General features: G+C 35.9%; 3 protein-coding genes across 7 annotated transcripts in view; 2 read left to right on the top strand and 1 right to left on the bottom strand.

The window, feature by feature from the left end:
* Positions 1-1,688: 1,688 nt before the first annotated feature.
* LOC138692224 (protein PET117 homolog, mitochondrial) lies at positions 1,689-14,697 on the bottom strand. 3 transcript variants are annotated; one of them, XM_069815356.1, is made up of 3 exons: positions 14,567-14,697; positions 7,814-7,920; positions 1,689-1,874 (listed from the first exon to the last, which is right to left on the bottom strand). In XM_069815356.1, the coding sequence occupies exons 2-3, from the start codon at positions 7,903-7,905 to the stop codon at positions 1,736-1,738; spliced, it is 231 nt and encodes a 76-aa protein (XP_069671457.1). In that variant the 5' UTR covers positions 7,906-7,920; positions 14,567-14,697; the 3' UTR covers positions 1,689-1,735. The 3 variants fall into 3 exon arrangements, with proteins under 3 accessions (XP_069671457.1, XP_069671456.1, XP_069671455.1); XM_069815355.1 differs by lacking the exon at positions 14,567-14,697 and adding an exon at positions 14,368-14,512; XM_069815354.1 differs by lacking the exon at positions 14,567-14,697 and adding an exon at positions 14,326-14,505.
* Positions 14,698-18,431: 3,734 nt separating this feature from the next.
* LOC138692223 (26S proteasome non-ATPase regulatory subunit 10-like) overlaps positions 18,432-25,337 on the top strand; it is a 60,493-nt gene continuing 53,587 nt past the window's right edge. Inside the window, exon 1 of one of the 2 annotated variants that reach the window (XM_069815353.1) lies at positions 18,432-18,585. The gene's annotated coding sequence lies outside the window, so the exon portion shown is untranslated. The remainder of the gene's footprint in view (positions 18,586-25,337) is intronic. The other variant, XM_069815352.1, reaches the window with a different exon arrangement.
* LOC138692221 (26S proteasome non-ATPase regulatory subunit 10-like) overlaps positions 18,662-25,337 on the top strand; it is a 30,051-nt gene continuing 23,375 nt past the window's right edge. For both annotated transcript variants that reach the window (XM_069815351.1, XM_069815350.1), the window contains exon 1: positions 18,662-18,685. In XM_069815351.1, coding sequence (XP_069671452.1) covers positions 18,677-18,685 — 9 coding nt within the window. In that variant the 5' untranslated portion in view covers positions 18,662-18,676. The remainder of the gene's footprint in view (positions 18,686-25,337) is intronic.

Raw genomic sequence — 25,337 nt, 5'->3', positions numbered from 1 at the left:
CCTTAGGCAGGATGAGTTGTCTCATATATAAGAGACTAGCCAATTTTGCTATTATTTAGGAGGTGATTGTTGTCATGAGCCTTGTTGAATTGTCTCAATTTAGAGCCCAGCCATTTGGCTATATGATGGCTCAATTACGAAGAGAGGGGAGAGATGCAATTGTTAATTAATTTAGAGTAATTAGGGAGATTCATGGGGATATGAGTGCAGGTCCGTGGCCCATTTCTTTTAGGGCTCATCCCGACATTTGTCTTAGCGCCTTAGGAAAACCACGGAAAAACCTTAGGCAGGATGAGTACTGGTTCCTATCCTATTTATGCATGTTTTGATGTGGTCTATTACGCCCTGTCTTCAAAGAATGCATTTAGTATTTATTCATCCCGTATATTTATTCTACGCTTAATCTGTCCTTTAGTAAACAATTTATTTCTTTCTCCACAATAAATTATTTACTCTTTATTAATCACATATAATATTCAATCCCTATAATGAGGTAGTTTCTTTTACACACATACAATGAAAGTTTTTATAGAAAACAAGCATGTTACTTGTAACTATTGTATAAAGTTTTAAGAAAAGTTAACAATTGAATCAGTCGGAGCTAAAAGGAATTAAGTCAAAATATGAAGTTTTGGGTTATGCAACAATTTGAACAACTGATGTCATGCACATCGAATGGTGGAAGAAGGAACTAAGACTTTTAAATATTCTTTTGTCTTCTATAACATGAAAATATAATATTTGTGTTATTAATGGAATATTTTTTGCTTCTCCTTAAAAGTTGTCAAAAGTGACTTAATTCCTTTCAGCTCTGACCAATTCAATTTTGTCTAAATTCACGTCCTATAATGGAGTAGTTTCTTGTACACAAACACAATAAGACTTTGTATACAAAACAAATATGTTACCTGCAAATAGTGTACCAAGTTTCATAAAAATCTGTTAGATGGGAGAGAAATTTTGTTCAGCTAGATTTGTATTTTGGATCACTGTGCACTGTGAATATATTGAATAAGCAGTCATGGACAGCCGATAAGGGGTGGTCCTCCAGCTTGGGGGTTGGGCAAAGGGTTGACAACCCATTACCGTAATGAACAGCTTGTTACGAATCCATACAATAAGTCTCGAAATGGGACTGATTTTCTGAATTAGGAACATTAAATCCAGATGTTTGAGATGGGCAGGACGTGTAGCACGTTTAGACAAATCCAGAAATGTTTATAGAGTGTTAGTTGGGAGGCCGGAGGGAAAAAGACCTTTAGGGAGGCCGAGACACAGATGGAATGATAATAATAAAATGGATTTGAGGGAGGTGGGATATGATGATAGAGACTGGATTAATCTTGCTTAGGATAGGGACCAATGGCGGGCTTATGTGAGGGCTGCAATGATCCTCCAGGTTCCTTAAAAGCCATTTGTAAGTAAGTGCACTGTGAACATCAATGATATAAAGCAACTCAATTTACTGACCGATCATTATAGGAAAAATTGAAGAATGCCTGGGTTTGCAGTGAAAGACCTCTCCTTGGGCAGAAAACAAACAGAAATTTATTTACCTGATTTTGTTCATGAGTCGCCACTGGAAAGATATGCAAAGATAAAGTGATATTGAAAAAAAGAGATGCAAGAGAAAACCGAAAATAGTTGGCAGGATTGCATGTCACGGTATTCTTAAAGATGCTAGACAATTAACAATACTTAAAACAACTTTATTTACAAACTACACTTCTTTACATCAGCTACCTCCCCCTGCATCCTCTCGCTTGCGAAGCTGCTTTGCCAGATCTATCTGCTGCTGCAGCAGGTACAAGTTCTCTGTGCGGCGTTTCTGCTGACGTTCCACATCTCTGATCACGCCATCATGTAGCCTCTGCCTGCAACAAGCCCACTTTTAGGAACAGTACAGAGATAGGAGGTAGGGTTAGGCTTTAGAAGTTCATTATCTTAGAAAGCATGATGAAAAAGTTATTTATTTTTTTTTATTTTATTGGGTTATTTTACGACGCTGTATCAACATCTAGGTTATTTAGCGTCTGAATGATATGAAGGTGACAATGCCAGTGAAATGAGTCCGGGGTCCAGCACTGAAAGTTACCCAGCATTTGCTCGTATTGGGTTGAGGGAAAACCCCGGAAAAAACCTCAACCAGGTAACTTGCCCCGACCAGGATTCGAACCCGGGCCAGCTGGTTTCGCAGCCAGACGCGCTGACCGTTACTCCACAGGTGTGGACGAAACAGATATTCAGATCATCAATATGATATAATATAATATAATATTGTTTTATTTGGAGTTCAGTCTAATTGACATATCACAAATTTAAAATCAATGACATTTACATATGTAAATGATCATTGTGTATTATGAAAATTAAAACAAACGTTTTCGCCCTTCGGGCATCATCAGGCATTTTACATACAATATCTTGTACATTTTTTTATGTCTTTGTTGTGGAATGTGTACAAACTGATTAAACACAACCTTTATCTAATAATGGAACAACTATTTTATGATTGACTTATGATGATTAACGATATAAAATTTAAAAATGCAGGTTTTTTTTTTTATCCAATGCCACCAGGTTGTCTTTTCGACATTTCTGGTCTTCTCTCCTGGCCGTGGCTTAATTGTAACCCACTTCTGAGGTTGGGGCGCCTGGAAGGCGGAGTTACATTACCCCGATGATGTGATAGGATGATTATGATAATGTAGTGCCAGGAGAGATCTTAAATCTAAACTTAACCTAAATTCCAGACCATGGACGAACACAGGAATAATCCTCTACATCTAAAACATGGTGCAAATAATATATATATATATATATATATATATATATATATATATATATATATATATAATTTGAACTGGTAATGGAAATTACGGGAAAACGGCTGAACGGATTTTAATAAATGACCCCTCATTTTGAAGCTTGGAACCCAAAGTTTTTCAGAAAAATTGTAGTTTTCAGTGAAATATCAATTTTCCTACATTATTTTCCTATTTTCCAAAATCCATCTTTCTTCAGTTTTGAGAACTAATTGCATTTCAGCATGGCTGTGATTTCAGAATAAAACAAAACACACACTACACTAAACAATAACTATTACACGAAGGCCATGACCTGCAGGATTGCTGATATATTTAGAGTTCAAATTCTGTGGTGTGTAATTTTCTGAGTACAGTTGTGTATTGGATATTAAAATCTACAAAACTTCAGGTGGTTTGATTACATTATTACCATTAGCAATGAAATTTCATTATAGTTAATGCCATGAAGTGACTTTTTCATTAATTATACATATTAATGCTATAATGATGATATGAAAGTGAAACTTTTGGGATTATGTAAGTAGATATAGAGAATATGTTAAATTAGATCTTCATTTCTATAATTTACCGAGTGGCAGCTATTATATATATAAAATTTACGTAAGATAATAATAAAAATGCAGGTATAAAATTTAATAATTTTATTATATATTAAATATTAAAAATGCAGGTATAAAATTTAATATATAATAAAATTATGACTGAACTGTTGGTCTTATGTTTAAATTATAACATTATAAAATTGCAAACATGATAAAAACCATTTGATTCCTCTTTAAACTTCATAATAGCTTCCATTAGTTGGATGTTTTACTGTGAGCCTTGGTCTCAAGCGATCATCACTCGTTTATGGTGAAATCATTATTTAAGAACGTGTGTACTGCACTGGGTTATCTGTGTTGACATTTACATTGAAACAATTTTGTGGGACTGGGTTTTAAAATGAATTGAATCGGTCATTGCAAAAAGGTCATGAGTCATTAATTTTGAAAATGCGTTTTATGCCAAACAAAAAATTTTAAATGAAAAATTTTTAATGCAATCTTTTCCTCGATAACTCTTTAATCATTGACAGTCAGATGAGAAATAAAAATTAGGTAGTTTATGCTGTAGGCAGTTTTTTCTTTCTCCTGTAAAATTTCAGTTTCTTGACTCATGACCTTTTTGAAATGACCGATTCAATTGTGGCTGACCTAGTTGCGATGGATCCTGTCCACTAATGTCTTTATCATGTTTGCAATTTTATAATGTTATAATTTAAACATAAGACCAACAGTTCAGTCATAATTTTATTATATTTTTAAATTTTATATCGTTAATCATCATAAGTCAATCATAAAATAGTTGTTTCATTATTAGATAAAGGTTGTGTTTAATCAGTTTGTACACATTCCACAACAAAGACATGAAAAAATGTACAATATATTGTATGTAAAATACCTAATGATGCCCGAAGGGCGAAAACGTTTGCTTTAATTTTCATAATACACAATGATCATTTACATATGTAAATGTCATTGATTTTAAATTTGTGATATGTCAATTAGACTGAACTCCAAATAAAATAATATTATATTATATTATATCATATTCAGAAGTTCAGGTTTTTTTAGTTGGCTATTAACGACACTGTATTAACTACTTATTGTCGATGGGTTTGGTGATAGCGAGGTGGTATTTGGCGAGATTAGGCCGAGAATTCGGCACAGATTACCTGGCATTTGTCTTATAGTTGGGGGAAACCTCGGAAAAATCCCAACCAGGTAATCAGTCCAAGCGGGAATCAAACTCAGGCTCTAGTGCAACTCCGGATCGGCACGCAAGTGCCTCTGCCGACTGAGCTACGCCAGTGGCTGTTCAGTTCTAGTATTCATAATAACAAATAATTGCTAGGACCCCGATTTATATATACAGTGAAACTTCTCAATAGCGGACACCGCCAGGGAAAAATTAAATGTCCGTTATTGAGAAGTGTCCGCTATTTAGAAAATCGTTAGTATGTAAGCAGTACATTAAAATTTCAACATTATATTGTACAGTACAGTACAGTACAGTACACGGTGAGATTGTTTACAGTATTCATCCAGAGAGAAATCGTACCAGTAAATGTTTTGTAAATGAAATAAACATCAGTCACTCTACCACTTCACCTTACACAAAGGAATCTAGAATTGCATTCTCAGTGTATGATTTTAAAATAACATCCTTGTTTTTCAAAATTTCACTAACCTGAGTTTTTCCCACATTAAACGAACACTTAATTTCTCCTTCTCATATGCTTTACAATATCCACTTTCTCTTCTAGTGACAACATTCACGTTTTTGTGACATTTTTAATGTGACTGTACTTCCGAACACTCAACTTGACAAACTAAGGAAGTACGGACTGCTCACGTACAGTATCACAACTAACAACTGTGCTGCTTACCTTCAATAAAGTACAAGAACGTTCAAATGCACGATAATGATTGTTGCAAAGAATTCCGTTATTATTCCGTTTAATTTACAACTGTCTTTTTCTTTTTTTCATTCACGCTGTCCGTTATTTGGAAGTTTTAATTCTTGTTGGGAGATACATTTCAGTGTCCGCATCCGTTACTAAGAATGTCCGCTATTTGGAAGAATTTTATCATAAGGGCCAATATTATTTTGCAGGGGAATTTTAAAATGTCCACTATTGAGAAGAGTCTGCTATTGGAAAGTGTCCATTAACGGAAGTTTTACTGTATTTATAAAGCTTGAAATATGCATGTGAAATAGGGAGAGGAGTATAACAAGGTTGCCCTTTATCACCTACCCTGTTCAGCATCTACTTGAAGGATTTAGTGAAGAACTGTTTTCACAACATGGGAAAAGTGATAGTAGGAGGAAGAAGAATAAAGTGCACAAGATTTGCTGAGATATGGCTTTGTTAGCAGAAGAGGAGACAATGCTAAGGGATATGCTACTGGAGCTAAATGACAGCTGTGAGCAGTTTTGGATGAAGATAAATGCAAGGAAGACGAAGGCCATTGTTATCAGAAGAATAATAAAAAAGGTAAACGTGAGAATTCGAAATGAGACAATAGAACAAATAGATAACTTCAAATACTTGGAGTGTGCTATAAGCAGTAACATGAACTACTGCCAGCAAGCCAAAAGGAGGATAGTAATAACAAAGGAAGCTTTTAATAGAAAAACGAGCATCTCCTTTGGACCTTTGTAAAATAAGTAAAGAAGTGTGGCATTGTACGAGACAGAAACATGGACATTATGACGAAACAAAGAGAAACAACTAGAAGTATTTGAAATGTGGATGTGGACGAAGCTGTGTTGGAAAGAATGGGTGAAAAAAGAATGTTGCTAAAACCGATTAGGAAGAGAAAAAGGAACTGGCTGGGTCACTGACTGAGAAGAAACTGCCTACTGAAGGATGCACTGGAAGGAATGGTGAACAGGAGAAGAGTTCGGAGCAGAAAAAGATATCAGATGATAGATGACATTAAGATAGGAGACTAAGAGGAAGGCAGAAAATAGGAAAGATTGGAAAATGCTGAGTTTGCAGTGAAAGACCTGCCCTTGTGCAGAAAACTGTGAATGAATGACAGCTGTTTTTACTATTAATTGAAGTAAAGGATGGCATTTTTTAAACCTCAATGCATGCAGAATTTGTTAAAATTGTGTCAAAAATCTTGTACATTACAACAAAACACAGTTAAAAACTGTCATCACTAAGGAGCGGATTCCTATGTAATTAAATATTCTTTTTGCGTGTGATAAAACACAATTAACAAAGTTAAAAATTCCGAACATGAAGTTTCAAGTTTAAAGCCCGAACTTTATTTCACATAAAAACACATATTTTCACAAAAAAATTATGTAAATACATATTTTTAGGAAATCTATTATAAACACATAAATCTTGGAGTTTTATTACTTAAATAATTTTTTACGAGAACTTTTAAATATTTTAAAACTAAATCAATTATGTCACTCAGAAGTACGTTATCTTTTTAAGAATCTTGGTTGCTTCGTGTTTCTAAGCGCTGTGTGGTGCATCCGTGATCCATTTTTGTAATAGTATCGCCTCAAGTTCTGAGAACTGCTAGGCAGCATATCAGTGTTATTATTAGAGAATAAATCAACATGGACAAGGAGGAGAGATCTTGCAACACATAATTAGGAATGTTTACTGTTGCTGAAGATGATTTCATTCCACACTTCGTGAAACACAACAGATAAGAGCTCGGGTATGAACATTATTTAATTTAAACAAATCTCTCGCCTCTCGCTCATGTCTATCAAGTAAGGCAATATATCTTGTTGTGATTCCCTGTTATTGGGCTTCGTCAATCGATATCCTTCAACATATACTGAAAGATGGTTGTTTAAAAAACGATTGGCTTTCCTATTAGCAAATCTAAGCTTTTTGTGTGACACCATAAAAAACTCGAAACGTGCAAAAACCTGTTATCTGAAACAGGGAGGTGCATGCCGTGGAAATTAAACTAGACTCGCTACCAGGTTCAGAAGTAGAAGTAGTAAGGGACAAATTCCAGAATGTGTTTGGGAAAAACAGTGGATATAAAAAAATGTGTAAAGTTGCTCAAATATTGGAGGGTGTGTCTGTAGGTGAAATTGACGATGTTTGTGTTCGTGACATTTCTCTCTTTAAATATGCACGTCTGATGTCCTGTGATGTGGAAAGATCGTTTTCACAGTATAAGTCGTTGTTGAGAGATAATCGGCATGCATTTGTGATGGAGAATTTGGAGATGGCCTTTGTTGTTCACTGCAATTCTCGGCCAACTACTAGCACTCAAGTATGGTTGGTGAGTACCTAGTAACATTTTTTTTTTCCATGCTAAGTAAGGTATTTTTGTCATATTTAAAAGAAATATTTTTTTTTTATTTTTAGCAAATATTTTCATACTTTTTAGCACATAAAAAATAAATATGTTTAAATTTTTTAGCACATAAAAATCCACTCCCTAGTCATCACATACCTATCTAGATGCTGCTTGTAGTGGACATAGCTGATGATGCCAACCGACACAACTGTAGCTGTTGCAAATGCTGCTTTGGAAACAAGTGACATGCTTCTTGTGCATCCCTGTAACAGCAAAAAAAGAGCCTTATTATGTGATTAGATCTATCTATTCAACATTCTCTCATCTTCAACTCTGCAGTGCTTGGGAAAAGTGGCATAAGTCAATTTCCACAAAAAATTTTTTTATTAGTTTATTGACAACTTAAGATACGGTCACACGTTGCTACTTTTGCTGCGCAACTTTTGTACTGCAACTGCAAAAGATGCGTGTCGTGTTCACACGTAAGCCAAAAGTAGCGCGCTGCACACTACTTTTCGTGCTGCGCAACCCGAGTGCTGCAAAAGTTGCAATTGGAGGTTGTGAGTCTGTTCACACACAAGGCGCTACTTTTGCAGCCGCAGTCTTGCTGCAGGTTTCCATCTCCGTGTTGACTTCTCAATATACATTTTGTGGTTATGTTCGCATTATTAAGAAACTCTTGCAAAAGCTTATGTATCTATTATTTGCTTTTCTGTCCTAACTAGTATTCAGACATTGGCATTATTTTTACTATAAAGCTTTTAAAAACGCCTATATACTTAAATGATAACCAACAGCATATTCACGTAATCAGTGTTGGCAACCCTCCTATTTGAAACTATGCTACGGACAATTAAAAATACTCAGACTGTGTTGTCCGATATCAAAAATGCTGCGGCTGCAACCCTGAGAACCCTGTTCACACGTCGCTACTTCTAAGTTGCGCGCAGCATGGAAAAGTAGCAGGCAGCAGGTTCGGCAGCCGCTACTTTTCGGGCTGCACCGTTGTTCACATGTCGCAGTACGAGAGTTGCGCAGTTTTTTGTACTGCAGTGCTACAAAAGTAGCGACGTGTGACTGTACCTTTATGGAAGATCTGCTGATTTGGAAAAAGAGACATAAACACGTGTAAAGACAGTTTTTTTTTTCATTCTCCTGCAAAATTAACATTTTTGACTTGTGCCACTTTTCCCGAGCACTACAGAACTAGAGTAAGAAAGACATAACTGATTTTGTCGTCTTAAGGTTTGCTCCCACTTAATAGAATCAAATTGAATCTAAATATCTGCCAGCGCTCACATCTAGTGGAATTGAACTGAACTGTGTATAGATTAAAATGAATTGTGCAATGGCTTTAGCAAATTTATATGAAGAGGTGAGAAGAAATAGCTAAATATCCAAAACAAGAAAGTCCACCATTGTGGAGTAATGGTCAGCATGTCTGACTATGAAATGAGTGGACCTGGGTTCAAATCCTGGTTGGGACAAGTTACCTGCTTGGGGTTTTTTCTGGGGGTTTCCCCTCAACCAATTGAAGCAGAACTGCTGGGTAACTTTCGACGTTGGACCTTGGGCTCATTTCGCCGTCATTAATTCACATATCATCATCATGGTATGAAATTAATGGTGTGAAGTTACCTAGAGTAGAATCATTTAAGGATTTGGGTATTTATTTTACACACAACTTATGTTTTAAAATGCACTTAAATCACGTGGTAACTGATGCATATAGAAAATTAGGATTTATAATCAGAAATACAAAAGAATTAAAAAATATAAGTACTAATTGATACTCTATATAAAACTCTAGTTAGGAGTAAGCTAGAGTATGCGTCTGTAATATGGTGACCTCAGTGCCAGTCCCATCAGATGCAAATAGAAAGGATACAGAAAAGATTTTTACGTTATTTATATTTTAAAAAACATCACGTGTCATCTTATGACAAGCAAATTTCATATAATCAGTTACTTTCTGAATTTAATTATAAAACTTTAAAATCTCGAAGATTAGTAAATAGTCAAATTTTACTCTATAAGACTGTTAACGGTATATTGAATAACTGCGATTTTCTTAAATTTCTTCAGTTCAATGTAAAAAGAACAGAATTACGTCATAGGCAGCCTTTTGTTATTCCCATTCCTAGAACTGTTTTCTTCAAGAACTCTCCATTGTTTGTTATGTGTAATACTTACAACTCTCTGTCTTTAAACTGTGATTCTCAATTGGATTTCAGTTTAACAATTGAAAAATTTCATACAATATTAAAAAGAATTGTATTTCCTTAGATACAGTATTTAAATTATGAAGAAGTGTATTATAATGGTTTTACTCTAGTTTTTAAATAATTTTGCATCATTATATTGACATTTGGCACTATGTTAACTGTAATATTATATTCTAGCATCTATTACCATTATGTATTTTCTTTCTTTCGTTTGTGTTGTTTGTTTTGTTTTTTTTTCTTATTATGTATTTTGTGTATATATCTATGTAAGCCACCTGTAATTGATAATTATATATAATAATAAATAAATTTTCAGTCAAATACACTTTTCAGTTTGTGAGGTCAGATGATCTGTTACATCACAATATTTAATACAAAGTCACTAATATTTTCGACTTTAAAAAGTCATCATCAGGTGCATGAGAAGCAAACAATTTTAAATTAGGTGATAGTTGATCTAACAATTAATAATATAGTAAGTAATGCACATACTGGCATTTACAAGAATGTAAGTGTCGTGCCTCTTGAGGTAAACTGTACATGGTAAAGCTGAACACTGATGCTAGATTCTCGTGTGTATATAAGACAAGGAGAAGGCACAGCATGATATTAACCTTATACAATTAAGGCTGAATATTCTTATTAGGTCATATCATTAAAATTAAATTTGTGCAATTTGATATTAACTATGTTAAAATGTTATATATAATGTATAAGTTTAAAAGGGATGGAAAAAGCTGTGATGCAAATGCTGTTGGTAGGAGAGCACGCAGTCTAATTCGTCATGGTGAATGCCATATTTGTATAGTTGTTCAGTTGTTTACGTCCAGACAAAGAGGCGTGTTTCACCCGACGTTACATGTTTTAGACATGTAACGTCCGTAATGTAATGTTTCCGTTAATTTACTTATTCACTTCAAGAATTATCACGGAAATAATTATTAAGATAGCACTTCTGTGCTTTACCATACAGTAATGGATATTTCTGAACACAGTTTATTAATTTTCTTCATTCATATTATTGAATTTTTCGCTGAAACTCCACAGAGGTACTGATGCAGAACATTGTAACTGAATTGAAGCAACCGTCCTCGACAATTATCCAAAAGACAAGCTGAGATTTCAGACATGAGACGAGCTTATGAGGACCAACCTCCCAGGTCATAAGCCCTTATTGAAAAAAAAAAAAAAAAAAAAAAAAAAAAAAAAAAAAAAAAAAAAATCAGCCATCACATAACATTCACAGACAACGTCAAAATAATGGACCCATTGCTCAACGTTCCTCACTTCACGTGCTTCCATATTTTTGTAGGCATTATTGTTAATATCGGTAAAGAAGTCAAAGTGAGTTATACTTGATAAGGAGATGGAAGACAAAGAACAAAGGGTGTCCTATGAAGTAAGCTTCAAATGAAAGGTTATTTTATGCTAAAAACCATGGAAACAGGCAGATTACAAGAGAATTCGGTGTAGCACTTATGGCACCAACACAGAATGGCGATATCTGCTTCTAAAACAGCGAAGAAGCAGTCCACCGATCGAAGAAAATGAAGGCATCCTGAGGTAGAGGTATTGAAATTCATAGAGGAAATGAGAAAAAATGGGCTTCTTGTGACTAGTGACACAATTATCGGTAAAGTTAATGACGTGGCTATAGCCCGTGGCATATCAAGGCAAGTGTAAATAGGTAGATGAGTAAAGTAAAATTAATTTTCGCGCCAGCTTTGCAGCTGTGCATTACATTCGGCAGTAAACATTTTGTTTTTATTTCAAGTCTTTAAAAATTGAGATTCGCATTAGATTCGATGGCGCATTACATTCGAGTAGGCTGAGAGGAGAAGCAAAATTTCATTCTTTAGCGCTGCTTTGGATTTTAATGTTTCCGTTAATATACTTATTCACTTCAAGAATTATCACGGAAATAATTATTAAGATAGCACTTCTGTGCTTTGCCATACAGTAGTGGATATTTCTGAACACAGTTTATTAATTTTCTTCATTCATATTATTGAATTTTTCGCTGGAACTCCACAGAGGTACTGATGCAGAACATTGTAACTGAATTGAAGCAACCGTCCTCGACAATTATCCAAAAGACAAGCTGAGATTTCAGACATGAGACGAGCTTATGAGGACCAACCTCCCAGGTCATAAGCCCTTATGAAAAAAAAAAAAAAATCAGCCATCACATAACATTCACAGACAACGTCAAAATAATGGACAGAGGAGAATACTACAGATTAATCAAGAAGCGAACAAGATTCAGTGGACATCAGAGAGAAGATGAACTTATAAGGACCATATTTCTTTTTTCAAGACCATCATCCTTTGCACATGTCAGTAAGCAAGAACAACATCTACAAGGATGATGCTTCAAAACTCGATGGCGCAAAGAAGCCCCAATCCCATACATACGTGATGGACCATACACAGAAATTGGACGACCTAAGGATCAATCACAAGAGAGATAATACAACTAGCAAGGGGCAGGAACCTAAGAGCCATTACATAAATACCTCTGCCAACTGACAATTTTTTTCCACAGCTCATAGCACGACCGGAGCAGTATGGTCGAAACATTAACTCTAGCAACTGAGACAATGCCGCACAAACTTGGAAGGACACTTCCGGGAGACTACACAGAATTCTAATATTTTCTGTGTGAAAATGAATGCAATAGATGTGAATGAAATAATAGAATTTGTATAAAGTTAAATTTTAACACTCTTCCTCACGACTAAAATTCGAGCTATACCCATGACTGTAGCTTCAAACTATAAAATGTTTCATTTCCAAACTAATGTAGCCTAAATGTAACAATATGATCATATACTTTACAAACAGAAAAGCTATGTTTAATGTACACTAAAACTCGTGGACGAGAAATTCAGAAGATTATACTGCGTTTCTGGTCCAGGGAAAATACTCCTCTTTTACGAAAATAGACCTACTACGAGTATTACAGCTCAATGAAGTATAGCACCCCTAATGTTAGGTAAACTATCGCAACATAAAATGCCCTTAAAATTTCGACCATTTTCACTTCCAAAATAACCTTTTTGTACGTCTTATGTTATTTAGTAGATTTTTTTTATTTTAATAAGTTATTTTAAGATGCTTTACCAACATCTTAGGTTATTTAGAGTCTGAATGAGATGAAGGTGATAATGGCGGTGAAATGAGGCTGGGGTCCAGCACCGAAAATTACCCAGCATTTGCTCATATTGGGTTGAGGGAAAACCCCGGAAAAACCTCAACCAGGTAACTTGCCCCGACCGGGAATCGAACCTGGGCCATCTGGTTTCGCGGCCAGACGCGCTAACCATTACTCCACAGGTGTAAACTGTTATTTAGAAGTGAATTTAAATACTATTATAGTCACAATCATGCCATGGTATGAAAGAAAAATTACACAACCTCGAGCGGGAATCGAACCTGCGACTTCCTGAGTCAGAGTCGCCAATATGAAAGGATAATTCCAAGCCTTTGGCGTGAGACGAACTCGATAGCTCAGTGGTAGAGCGCCTGACCGGAGAACAGGAAGTCGCAGGTTCGATTCCCGCTCGAGGTAGTCTAATTTTTCTTTTATACTGTGGCATGACTGTGACTATAATAGTATTTAAATTCATTAATATGTCACATCAACGGACGTGTATACGTCACCAAACATCGTAAGATGGAGATTACATTTGCTATTTAGAAGATTCTGAACTTCGATACTGGTAATAATTGTGTTTTTCAATTTTATTTTGTTAAACTTTTAATGCAAAATGGATAAATGCAATGTGAAATACATAGGCTGACACTGCATTAATTTTGAAAATTTAACCTAAATATTCCTATATTTTTCTGATGCTTTATAGTTCCGGCGACTTCAGGCTGAAAATAAAATAGCTCTGTTATCTCACGGAAATCCTTCACAACTGCGTTACAGAAGGAAGGCGAATATTTATCCACACACAGCTATCGACCAAAATGAGTATGTGCAAGACATACCGAAAGCCTGAACTAACCAAACTGACACTCGACCTTACGAAAACTCGCTATGCATCTACTAGAAGCTTACAAGCAAGGCATGTGATCCCATCTATCTGCCGGACACCACCTTCACAACAACTTTCCACCCTTACTCCGGTGCGAAATTGGCATCGCCACTAAATTTCTTTTGTTTACGGTACATATTACCGCTACCCGACTAAAAGCCAAGCGAGTAAATAGGTACCTTTCTTTGGTAACGCAATTGTAAAGAAGTTCCCCATTCACCCTCAAGTATATTTACACAGAGTTGTTGTTAATAAACGTCCATTAATCTGAATCAATCTCAAATTCAAGAAAGTTATTTATACAACTTAGTGTATGTATATTTCACTCTATTGACATAACCTAAATTACGCACTAGCAAAGCAATGAGGTTAGGTTTGGTACGAACAAAACATAACTTACAAGCATTGCGTAAAAGTCATAGCTTATAATTCCCACACTTACATTAACTTCAGATTATACACACACTTGACATGTTAACATTCCGAAATTCTTATGATTTACAAACTTTACAAATGATCGGGAATAAAATACACTTTCGGGAACAACTATAACTTGAGCGTAATGGACAGTGTAGCCAGGCCAATGACTGAAATTTCCTTCTTATACATTCAAACTTTTTCATCAGCCTCAAATTACCCACCTGTTAAAGAAATGACTTTCTTTGTAGTGACGCTGCGATCAGTTGTGAAGGTTTGCTAGGCATGTTCGTAATATTCATATTCATATTGTTATTTTATAGTCCTTAAAGGAGAGAGGACGATATAATTTGACATTCTTATCGTAACTGATGCACATTTTTAATTTGTTGTGTGTAGAAATGTCATTGCTACAAGAATATAAATTCCAGATTAGTTTTTGAAAGAAAATTTTTGGGGCCAAAATTTTGGGGAAAAAGTACCAGGATACAGTTTACTTACTTACAAATGGCTTTTTAAGGAACGTAAGGGTTCATTGCCGCCCTCACATAAGCCCGTCATCGGTTCCTATCCTGTGCAAGATTAATCCATTCCCTACCATCATATCCCACCTCCCTCAAATCCATTTTAATATTATCATCCCATCTACGTCTCGGCCTCCCTAAAGGTCTATTTCCTTTCGGTCTCCCAACTAACAGTCTATATGCATTTGTGGATTTGCCCATACATGCTACATGCTCTGCCCATCTCAAACGTCTGGATTTAATGTTCCTAATTATATCAGGTGAAGAATACAATGCATGCAGTTCTGCGTTGTGTAACTTTCTCCATTCTCCTGTAACTTCATCCCTCTTAACCCCAAATATTTTCCTAAGAACCTTATTCTCAAACACCTTAATCTCTGTTCCTCTCTCAAAGTGAGAAGCCAAGTTTCGCAACCACACAGAACAATCGGTAATATAATAACTCTTTTATAAATTCTAACTTTCAGATTTTTTGACAACAGACTAGATGAGAAAAGCTTCTCAACCGAATAATAAGAGGCATTTCCCATATTTATTCTGCGTTTAATTTCCTCCTGAGTGTAATTTATATTCGTTAGTCTACTGTTGCTCCAAAATATTTGAATTTTTCCACTTCTCCGAAGGATAAATCTCTAATTTCTATATTTCCATTTCGTACAATATTCTGGTCACGAGACATAATCATATACTTTTCGAAATTTACTTCCAAACCTATCGCTTTACTTGCTTCAAGTAAAATTTCCGTGTTTTCCTAATCGTTTGTGGATTTTCTCCTAGCATATTCACACCATCCGCATAGACAAGAAGCTGATGTAACCCCTTCAATACCAAATCCTGTCTGTTATCCTGAACTTTCCTAATGGCATATTCTAGAGCGAAGTTAAAAAGTAAATATGATAATGCATCTCCTTGCTTTAGCCCGTAGTGAATTGAAAAAGCATCAGAAAGAAACTGGCCTATACAGACTCTGCTGAACGTTTCACTGAGACACGTTTTGATTAATCGAACTAGTTTCTTGGGAATACCAAATTCAATAAGAATATCATATAATACTTTCCTCTTAACCGACTCATATGCCTTTTTGAAATCTATGAATAACTGCTGTAGTGTACACTTATACTCCCATTTTTACTCCAATATCTGTCGAATACAAAAAATCTGATCTATTACGACTAAAATCGCACTGATGATCCCCAATAATTTCATCTATATATGGAGTTAATCTTCTCAAAAGAATAATGGACAACATTTTGTACGACGTCAACAAAAGTGATATTCCTCGAAAATTACCACAGTTAGTCTTGTCCCTCGTCTTAAAAATAGGTACAATTATGGACTCCTTCCATTGTTCTGGTACAATTTCCTTTTCCCAAATAGCAAGTATAAGTTTATAAATTTCGTTAGATAATGCACTTCCACTCTCTTGTATTAATTCTGCTGGAATTTGATCGATACTTGGAGACTTGTAATTTTTCAGATTTTCTATCGCAATTTCGACTTCTGAAAGTGTGGGTTCGGGTATAAATGGGTCAGCAGTTTGTATTTGAATTTCATCCTGATCATTTCTATCCGGCCTATGTACATTTAGTAGTTGCCCAAAATAGTTTTTCCATCTGCTGAGGACTGAATTAGAATCTGCAAGCAAGTCACCATTCTCATATTTGATCACGTTTACCCTTGCCTTTTCACAGTACCGACAGTTCATGAAATTTATTTACCCTACCCATCTATCTACTTCCCACTCTACTCTCAGAAAAAAAAAGGATTTAAAGTATTATGAACGTGGTGTTTCTCGCTATCTTTTCCCTGCACATCTGGCGCCGTGCCTGCAACCCAGCTAGGGACTATCCGAATTCATAATAGGACCAAAGTACCGAACATGCAAAATTGCATCTTTACTTGTTGAAAATAGGGCATGTTTCTGCATTAATTTTTTTAATTTCTTTCTGCAGATGACGATATAAGAAATTTTCTTCTATTAACATTAACTTCATTAGTTAATACTGTATGACTTGAGGCTTTCCCGGCGTTTGATATAGAATAACTCTTCTCGGGTTCTCAGCCAGGTGAGTTGGAGATTAGCTTCGAAGCTTTCGACGGCTAGCTCTGCCATCTTCTTCAGGGATGAAGAATGAAGAAGATGGCAGAGCTAGCCGTCAAAAGCTTGGAAGCTAATCTCCAACTCACCTGGCTGAGAACCCGAGAAGAGTTATTCTTTAGTTAATACTAATATAAAACTAATTGAATTAAATGAATTTTAATTAATTATTTCTACATTAAAATGTAAGCATATTCATATCAAAATATGAAGAATGAAGAAGATGGCAGAGCTAGCCGTCAAAAGCTTGGAAGCTAATCTCCAACTCACCTGGCTGAGAACCCGAGAAGAGTTATTCTTTAGTTAATACTAATATAAAACTAATTGAATTAAATTAATTTTAATTAATTATTTCTACATTAAAATGTAAGCATATTCATATCAAAATATGCTACATAAATAATATATTTGCTTTCGAAGGGAACAAGAGTAAGGTGGTCTGCGGAACTGTTCTGACTTAAAAAGTGGTCCCCACTTCAAAAAAACTTTGAGAAACGCTGCAGTAATCGATATTCATCTACGAGTATTTCAACTTCACAATGTCTAAATATGTTAAGTTTTCGTTAATATACAATTATTAACATTTTGTGATCGAATTTTAGGGATATATTATTTACATTTTTATGCTCGACCATGCCGAAATGTAGTAATTATACACCTGGTAGCAGACCTTTCATGCATGTCATTAAAGTACACCTACACATTAAAGGTCAGGTCTTTCAGCCAATGACGACTCAGGTTACAACTGTTCAGCCAATGACAGGTCAGCTTTCTACCGTTATAAAACCGCAAGTATCGATTATTCTCAGATATGCAATCGAAAGAGAATTAGCGAAAAGTCACGGAGGCTGGAAATCCAATACTGTCGCAGAAGGTTATGTTCTGTTACTATAATAATTAGCGTTAATTGTAAATAATATTCAAATAAATTCAATTTGTCATCTCGTTTTTCAATGTCTAATTTAATTTGAATGTTATCTCTGTAGGTTCTTATGGCCTAGCAAGGTCAATGTGAACATCTGTTCTTCGGAAAAAATCAATACTTTCGCCTCTGCGCACATCTCACAACATACGGGACATTGGTCAAGGTCAGATACAAAGAAAATTAATAATATCAAGTTAGAAATATGGTCGAGCATAAAAAGTCGTATGAAACTCGCCTATAATGGTAATTAAGAAGCTCGTATGAAAATTATGAAACTCTTGCGCTCGTTTCATAAATATCCATACTCACTTCTTAATTACCTTCATTATAGGCTCGTTGCATAATGTACTATTATTTTATTCACGAAATAATCCTAATAAATGTCACTCGAGGTCTGAAATTTCCCAGATAAATCTCGTGGCATTACTACAGATAAAATTAGCCTCTAATACACCGCATCCTGTTTACTAGCTTAACCCTTTCCTGCGACTGAAACGATAGGACGCGTAGTTCATAGGCCAACTGATTCCGGCTTCTTCCAATGAGTGATTACTTGATGGGGAAAAGCCAACAGAAACTGTGAAAAAGTCTTATCAACATGGCGCTTCTGACGTCACAGCCGATGGACCTATATTAAGTTCCGTGGGCCATGGATCGGGCATTGAAGACGCCATCTTCGTCCTTCTCACGGCTACGGTAAGACATTTTATTGGGTTATTTTACGACGCTGTATCAACAGCTAGATTATTAAGCGTCTGAATGAAATGAAGGTGATAATGCCGGTGAAATGAGTACGGTAAGACTGTTTGTATGAGCTTCGGGAAAATGGTGACCTTATTAATTATACTGATATTTCTTGAAAAAGTTTTCTATGCTTCATTTCTTAAAGAGCATTCGAAAAAATCTCCCCCTATTACTCAAAAATATAAGTTATTAGTGGAAACACTAGTAATGCCCCACTTTGATTATTGTGATTTTCTACTGACTGACCTCAATGTCAACCAGTCGCAAAGATTACAACGTGTTCATAATTCTTGTGTTCGCTTCGTCTGCGATGTCTGTCGCGCTGACCACATTACCCTGTCCTTTCAAAATCTAAATTGGCTACAGCTTAACAAATGTAGAAATTTTCATTCCCTTGTTCTCCTTTTTCAAGCCCTTCACACCTCTACACCTACCTACCTTGCCTCCCACATCAGTTACCTATCATCGTATCACAATCTCTTCACACGCACGCAAAATAGCCGCATACTAGCCATACCAACACATAAGACATCATCGTATTCATCATCATACACAATCTCGCCATCGCGCTTGTGGAATACCTACCCAGTGACATCAGAGACTGTCGGAATTTAACAGCATTCAAAAACAAACTTAGTAAGAATATAAGAGTATAATGCAGTAAACTGAGTATTCTAACTTTACTGTAAATGTTTAGAAATTTTTATTGTTTCATTTCCATTACAATATGTACAAACTTACTTATTTTTAAACGTTTATTTCCTTTAATCACGAAATATATCAGACATTAATATTCTATATTATATTATTAATTTTTTTCTTATTGTGATTTTATCTTTCTACTTACATTTTCTTTCCTCACTTTTTTTTTGCACTTGTGTTTTTTTTTGTATTTGTATTGTATTTGTACTTTTATTTCTTTTCCTGATTTACTTCTTTATTTGAATTCTGGTGCTGTGATAGAGGATGTCTAGTGACCTTAACTCATCCAGATTAAATAAACAAATAATAAATAAAAAATAATAATTGAATAAAAAATAAACAATTAAATGAATAAATAATGCGCAACTGAATGACTAAACGAATAAATGACTGAATAAATTAATGAATAATTGAGTGAATAAATGAAATAATTAATTAATTAATATAAATGAACAAATGAATAAATAAATGAATGAATGAATGAATAAATAAATAAATGGAGAAATGAGTAATTAAATAGACAAGTGAATAAATAAATAAATAGATAGGTAAATAAATACATAAATAAAGAAAGAAACAAATGGATAAATAAGTGAACAAGCGAATAAATAAGTGAACAAGCGAATAAATGAGTGAACAAGCGATAAAATAAGTGAACAAGCGATTAAATAAGTGAACTAGCGAATAAATGTGTGAACAAGCGAATAAATAAGTGAACAAGCGAATAAGTGAGTGAACAAGCAAATAAATGAGTGAACAAATAAATGAAAACAAAAAAAAAAAATTCGGAATTTTAGACCTAAGTGGTTGATACCGAAGTTCGTTCGTTTTTGTTTTCCATGGCAATAGGGCCTTTGTACGACATTTGTTTAGGATTTGCCAATTTAATGTGACAGTATTATGTTACGAAATCGTCTCGAATTTTTCAGTTTTAAAATTGTTTATCTTAATATTATAGACTAACGAAAATGGAATGTCAAGTAGACAAAATCGAGGTATGATGCATCAAGCTGTATGTGTGAATATCTCTTGGGATGGGATGTTGAATGTATAGCGTAAGAGTGAAGAAATGCACTCAAGTTTAGCGGTCAAGTAAAATTTTATCATAACAGGTCGCCATCTTGTAAACATGTTGTTGATATAGTAACCGTTGTGCTCCATCGTTTGCTAACCGTTACTTCTACGCCCGCTCCCATTCACGCTGCACATACCTCGACATTGAGAATTCTCTCTCTTCACTCAACTTCACTCTCGGGTTATCATGTCGACTGCTGATAATTTCTCAATTGAGATTGTAGCCTGGTTCGTTATGAATCGTCTGACACCACTATGAACGTTCTGTCGCTTCTCAGTCTCACGCTATATTGCCTCGGCTGCCGCGGGATCAGCCAATTCGTGCCTCATATTCTCCCCTCCCGCGTCTCACTAGATGGCGTCACTCGTTCCAGCTCAAGGTCACGTTGGATACATTGATCCTTCGCCTGTGTATCGCCGTTTACTTCATTAGAATACGTCATGAATGGGCAGCGGAAAAAAGTCATTCAGATGTGAAGGTAACTACAACGCGACTAATTTGTCTCGTCAGAGGGTTGTTGTTTACGTAAGCACAGTAGGCACCCTAGGGGCGCGCGCAGGTGCAGGCCGGGGGAAATGTAAATTGACACACGGAATAATCACTGAATATTGGTTTTACATTGATGTAACTACTGTAACGGCATATTGTCATAGCTACTTATGTGAAACAAATGAACAATTCTGATGATAAAGTTGTAGTATACTGTAAATCAACCTGCTGAGGTACATCAGGAAAAATGTGACATATACGACCCCACTATACCATATTATAAGGAAAAATATCATCTAACGTCGATCGAAGTTATTGGATTACTAATTGGGGCTAGAGGGACCATCACAAAAAGATTCGCGCATTTTTGCAAGCAGTTTGGTCTAGGACAAACTCTTGTGACTGAAGTATCTCTGCCTGCAGTGAAGGGATCTATAAAAATCCTAGGAAACCATCTCTACACGTAAATAGATTGATCTCTTTCCTGTGGCGATCTGCTCACTTAAGATGGGTCTTGCAACTAGTGCTAAATAGACGACTGTGATCACTAGACTTCGTGGAATTGCCACGAGAATCGTAAGGTAACTGCGCACGCGGTATAGACTGTATGAGAAGGGGGCGTGCAACGGATGGAGTATGCCTCTGATGTAAACACTGAGCAGTATACTGCGATTACAATAAAACCTGTATCCTGCATTCAAGAAATATAATGAATGATCATTGAAGTAGGAAATGTCTAAACATGTAAATACACAGTTATTTTGTAGTGAGATATATTAACTCTTAAAATTTAATGTAATATACTCGCATCATCCTTGAATATGTGCATTGCAGTGAAGAGTTACGTACATTTCGAGCGACTGCAAAGTGAACCTCCTCCGATGATCACTTAAACAGTTTGTATATTGGGAACTTGTACGTTCAACATCATACGATGTAATACGTGCATATTTGAAGAACGGAAAGTCACTACTTTTTAGTACACCAACTTCAGACGTCTTGTCGTGACCTGATAGTACATCATTTATAATACGAGGTTGTGAATAGGCAGAACTTTTAGCAATAATGTTTCTCAACTTACATTTCACTTTCTGAAATTAGTGAATTGTTATTTTGGATAACGGTTTGTAATACTTTATACACTATATTAAGGGCTTCCGAGAGTTGTAGTTTAGACGATTCTATCAGGTGATGTTTTTGGACACGATTTTTAAATTAGAATCAATGAAAAAATATCTTCCAGTAGCTGTTCAGAAGGAAATGATTTTATAGCTGGAACAGCGGAACTGTCTGTGCTATCCAATGCATCAATTACCTCCATTATTTTGACGTAATATTCTGCACAATAATTAACAGCATCCAACCACGTTTTCCAACGGGTCAAGACTGGCTGCGGGGGTAAGGGTATTCCAGGGGAAATTGTTTGGAATAGCAACACTGTCATTGTAGCATGTTTGATTGAATTCTTGTCTGCACTGAACAAATGTTAAGCTTTGACTATTTCAACTACAGTAATGCAAAAACAAGTGCTTACTTAGGTATACATTAGCTGTAGCTGCTCTATCTATTTGGACCGGTCACATCTCTTAACATGAACTGCTTATACTACGAGACCGGGAGGTCGCTCACCTCTTCTATACTACCGTACATCGGCAACCTGATTGCATGCTGCGTGTGGCAATTCAACGAAGTCTAGTGATCACCTAATAGCAAATAGATACCGTACTAGGAAAATTTTATGTTTCTTCTGGAATTGATGGTCTTTTGTTTAGTCGTCTTCAATTATTTATAATTGTGTTATTTCTTTTTCTTTTCCTTCTCTATTGTTTTTTCATTATAATTGTGTACCTACCATTTACTAAAAAAAAAAACAACAATTTTTCTGGTAAGCTTTGTCTTCTAGGCAGCCTTCACTTGGAGGAAGCTGAATAAAATTCTATACATACGTTAATTTATATTGTATATACAAATACACATATTTCTACCTACTTACCTCCAAAGAGGGAAGATAGTCATGTCATCCCACGTCCTGGACCGGATTCTCATTGCAATGCACAACAATATACTTCCGAAAGTTGTCGAATGTGAAGTTTTTCCGAATTCCTAGACAATGTTTGTATTGTAAAAAACTTCTTTCAGCATCACATGATGTGATTGGGGCATATTTAGCGCTGATTCCTAGTTCATCCTGGCAAACGTCATATCTCATGTATGAGGCGGAATTTGAACTTGAATCTTTATTTTCTTCTAACATACAGCAACATTTTTACGTGTTTCTGTGTATTACATTGATGTTTTGTTATCTTTTTAATGCACACATACATAACCGACTCTTAATTATTTCACCAGTATCACTACTAAGAATGTCGACACCATATTCTTGTATTAAAGAATACACCCTATGTTTTTAACATCTGTCTCCGGCATTACGATCACTTCACCGAACACAAATGAAGAATATGTTTACGTATCTCAATGATTTCTGTTCACGATGACTGACTGAGAACGCAGGGTGGCAGTTGTTTTCGGTGTTCGCGTGGTGCTCTCTGCGGACGGTACCGTGTTGTAGCTACTTGGGATGCGTGCACACCTCATGCCATGGTCTATGTGTACAGTACTTGTAAACCGTAAACAGACTTTTATTTGACTTTTTTCCGCTGTCAAGTCATGAAGTTTTATAAATTATAGGAGCGATAAAACACGCCTAAAATGTGTCGGACTCAGTGGCGAAGCTCTTAAGAGCTTTTGAGACAGTCCACCCAAAAAATTCGACTTATTATACCTATAGTAAAGGCAGAAGAAATAGGCGGGTTTTTTTGTCTTGTGTTGAAACTACTCATTCCACACTTTCTCTAGCGGTTTATGACCTGCACAAACAGACCTTCCTGTCGCTGCGTTCGAATGCTATAGCATAGAATTCTTTAGTTGGCAGAGAAATTTAGACAGAGAAAGATATATTTCTTACCTCTCACTCACTCACTCACTCTCTCACTCACTCACTCACTCACTCACTCACTCACTCACTCACTCACTCACTCAGTGGCTGACCGGACATCTGCGGGGGGGATGGTGGCAAGAGACAGACACTCTTCATAAAACTATTTGTATGTGCAGTGGCGGATTCTTCTACTTCTAGTTCCATGTTGTCGTCACCGTCATCGTCATCACTATCACTATCAGAGTCTAAACTTATTACGAAACGATCCACCTCTTTGTCAATCATTCCATCCCTTTCCCAATAAAAAATCCTCTTCCTTTTTAACATGTTCACACGCATTTTTCCAATTATCTGGCGTGAACTTAGACAACGCTCCTTCAAATAATTGTATGACTTCACTGGATTTGAAAGATACATTATGTTTAGCGACATCATTTGTCACTTGTGCCCAGATGAACTCAATGACACTAAAATTACAGTGGTATGCCGGTGTGGTTCACTTTGAGCTGAGGTATCCAGTTCGTACCTTACATTTTCTCCTTTTTTAAATTTTATTATGTCGTACAATACGATTTTTGTCGCCTTTGGGTCGTACTCTATGTTGTTCTGACGTAACCAAGACTGCATGTCTGATTTAGAAGATGCAAAAGTGGGAGCTGTACAGAATGTAAGAGGCGTTGTCCATTATAATGATGCTGTTTTGTGGAATGTTCGGAAGGAGTTTCTTTTCGAACCAATGTTTGAAATTAACGGCGTTCATTTCTTGACTTAATGCACAATAATAAATCGTCCCCCTTTTCCTAAGGGCACGTTCAGAGGAATGTCACCATCGTCACAAATCCAAATTTTGCTTTTCGTGTGATTAATGTTTATCCATGTTTGGTCTAGGTAAACGATAGGGCGGCCGGTTATTCGTAAGTCGCGCATCCTCCTTAAGAAATGGAATCGCTTAGCAATTATGTCGGGTTTCTCTGTCAGAAGCTTCCGTCCGAAGTTATTCTTAGCTTAACGGAAATTAAGTTTTTTTAGTCTTTACCGCACCGACCATTTGCTGCCATAAAATAACCCAGACTTAGCGAGAGCATCACGAATATCTTCCACACTCGGACTAAAATCAGTCTTATACAAGGAGTAAATCTGTCTCTTGATGGCGGCCGCAGTGAATGAGTCTGTACTGGTTTTCGTGGGAGTTCTTTTCGGCCGCTTTTTGCCCGGACTTGACACTTTTTTTCCTGATTCATCTGCTTCTCTCTTTTCATTTAGGATCGGTAAACAGTGCGTTCAGATACTCCACACGCAACAGCAGTTCGCTTTGCTACTTCGACTATGTTTATTGTAGGGTTTCCGACTTTCAAGCATCATACTCCTCTACGAAAAAATTATGTACATTGTACACTATTTCCCTGGCGTCAGACTGCAGTGGCTTTCCTCTTGTTCCTACACCAAGAATCACAAACACTAGGACAAGTAGGCCTAATACAAAGCACGATACTTCTAACA

The sequence above is a fragment of the Periplaneta americana genome, chromosome 16 (genome assembly GCF_040183065.1).
Source record: "Periplaneta americana isolate PAMFEO1 chromosome 16, P.americana_PAMFEO1_priV1, whole genome shotgun sequence".
NCBI classification, from domain to species: Eukaryota; Metazoa; Arthropoda; class Insecta; order Blattodea; family Blattidae; genus Periplaneta; species Periplaneta americana.
Note: the sequence above shows the minus strand (reverse complement) of the source record. Positions and strands in the feature narration are given on the sequence as shown.

Excerpts from the sequence above, each read along its gene's own strand:
- LOC138692224 (XM_069815354.1), bottom strand. Across the intron at positions 1,875-7,813 it reads TACAAGCAGCATCTAGATAG|GCAGAGGCTACATGATGGCG; the intron begins GTATGTGATGAC and ends GGCTTGTTGCAG.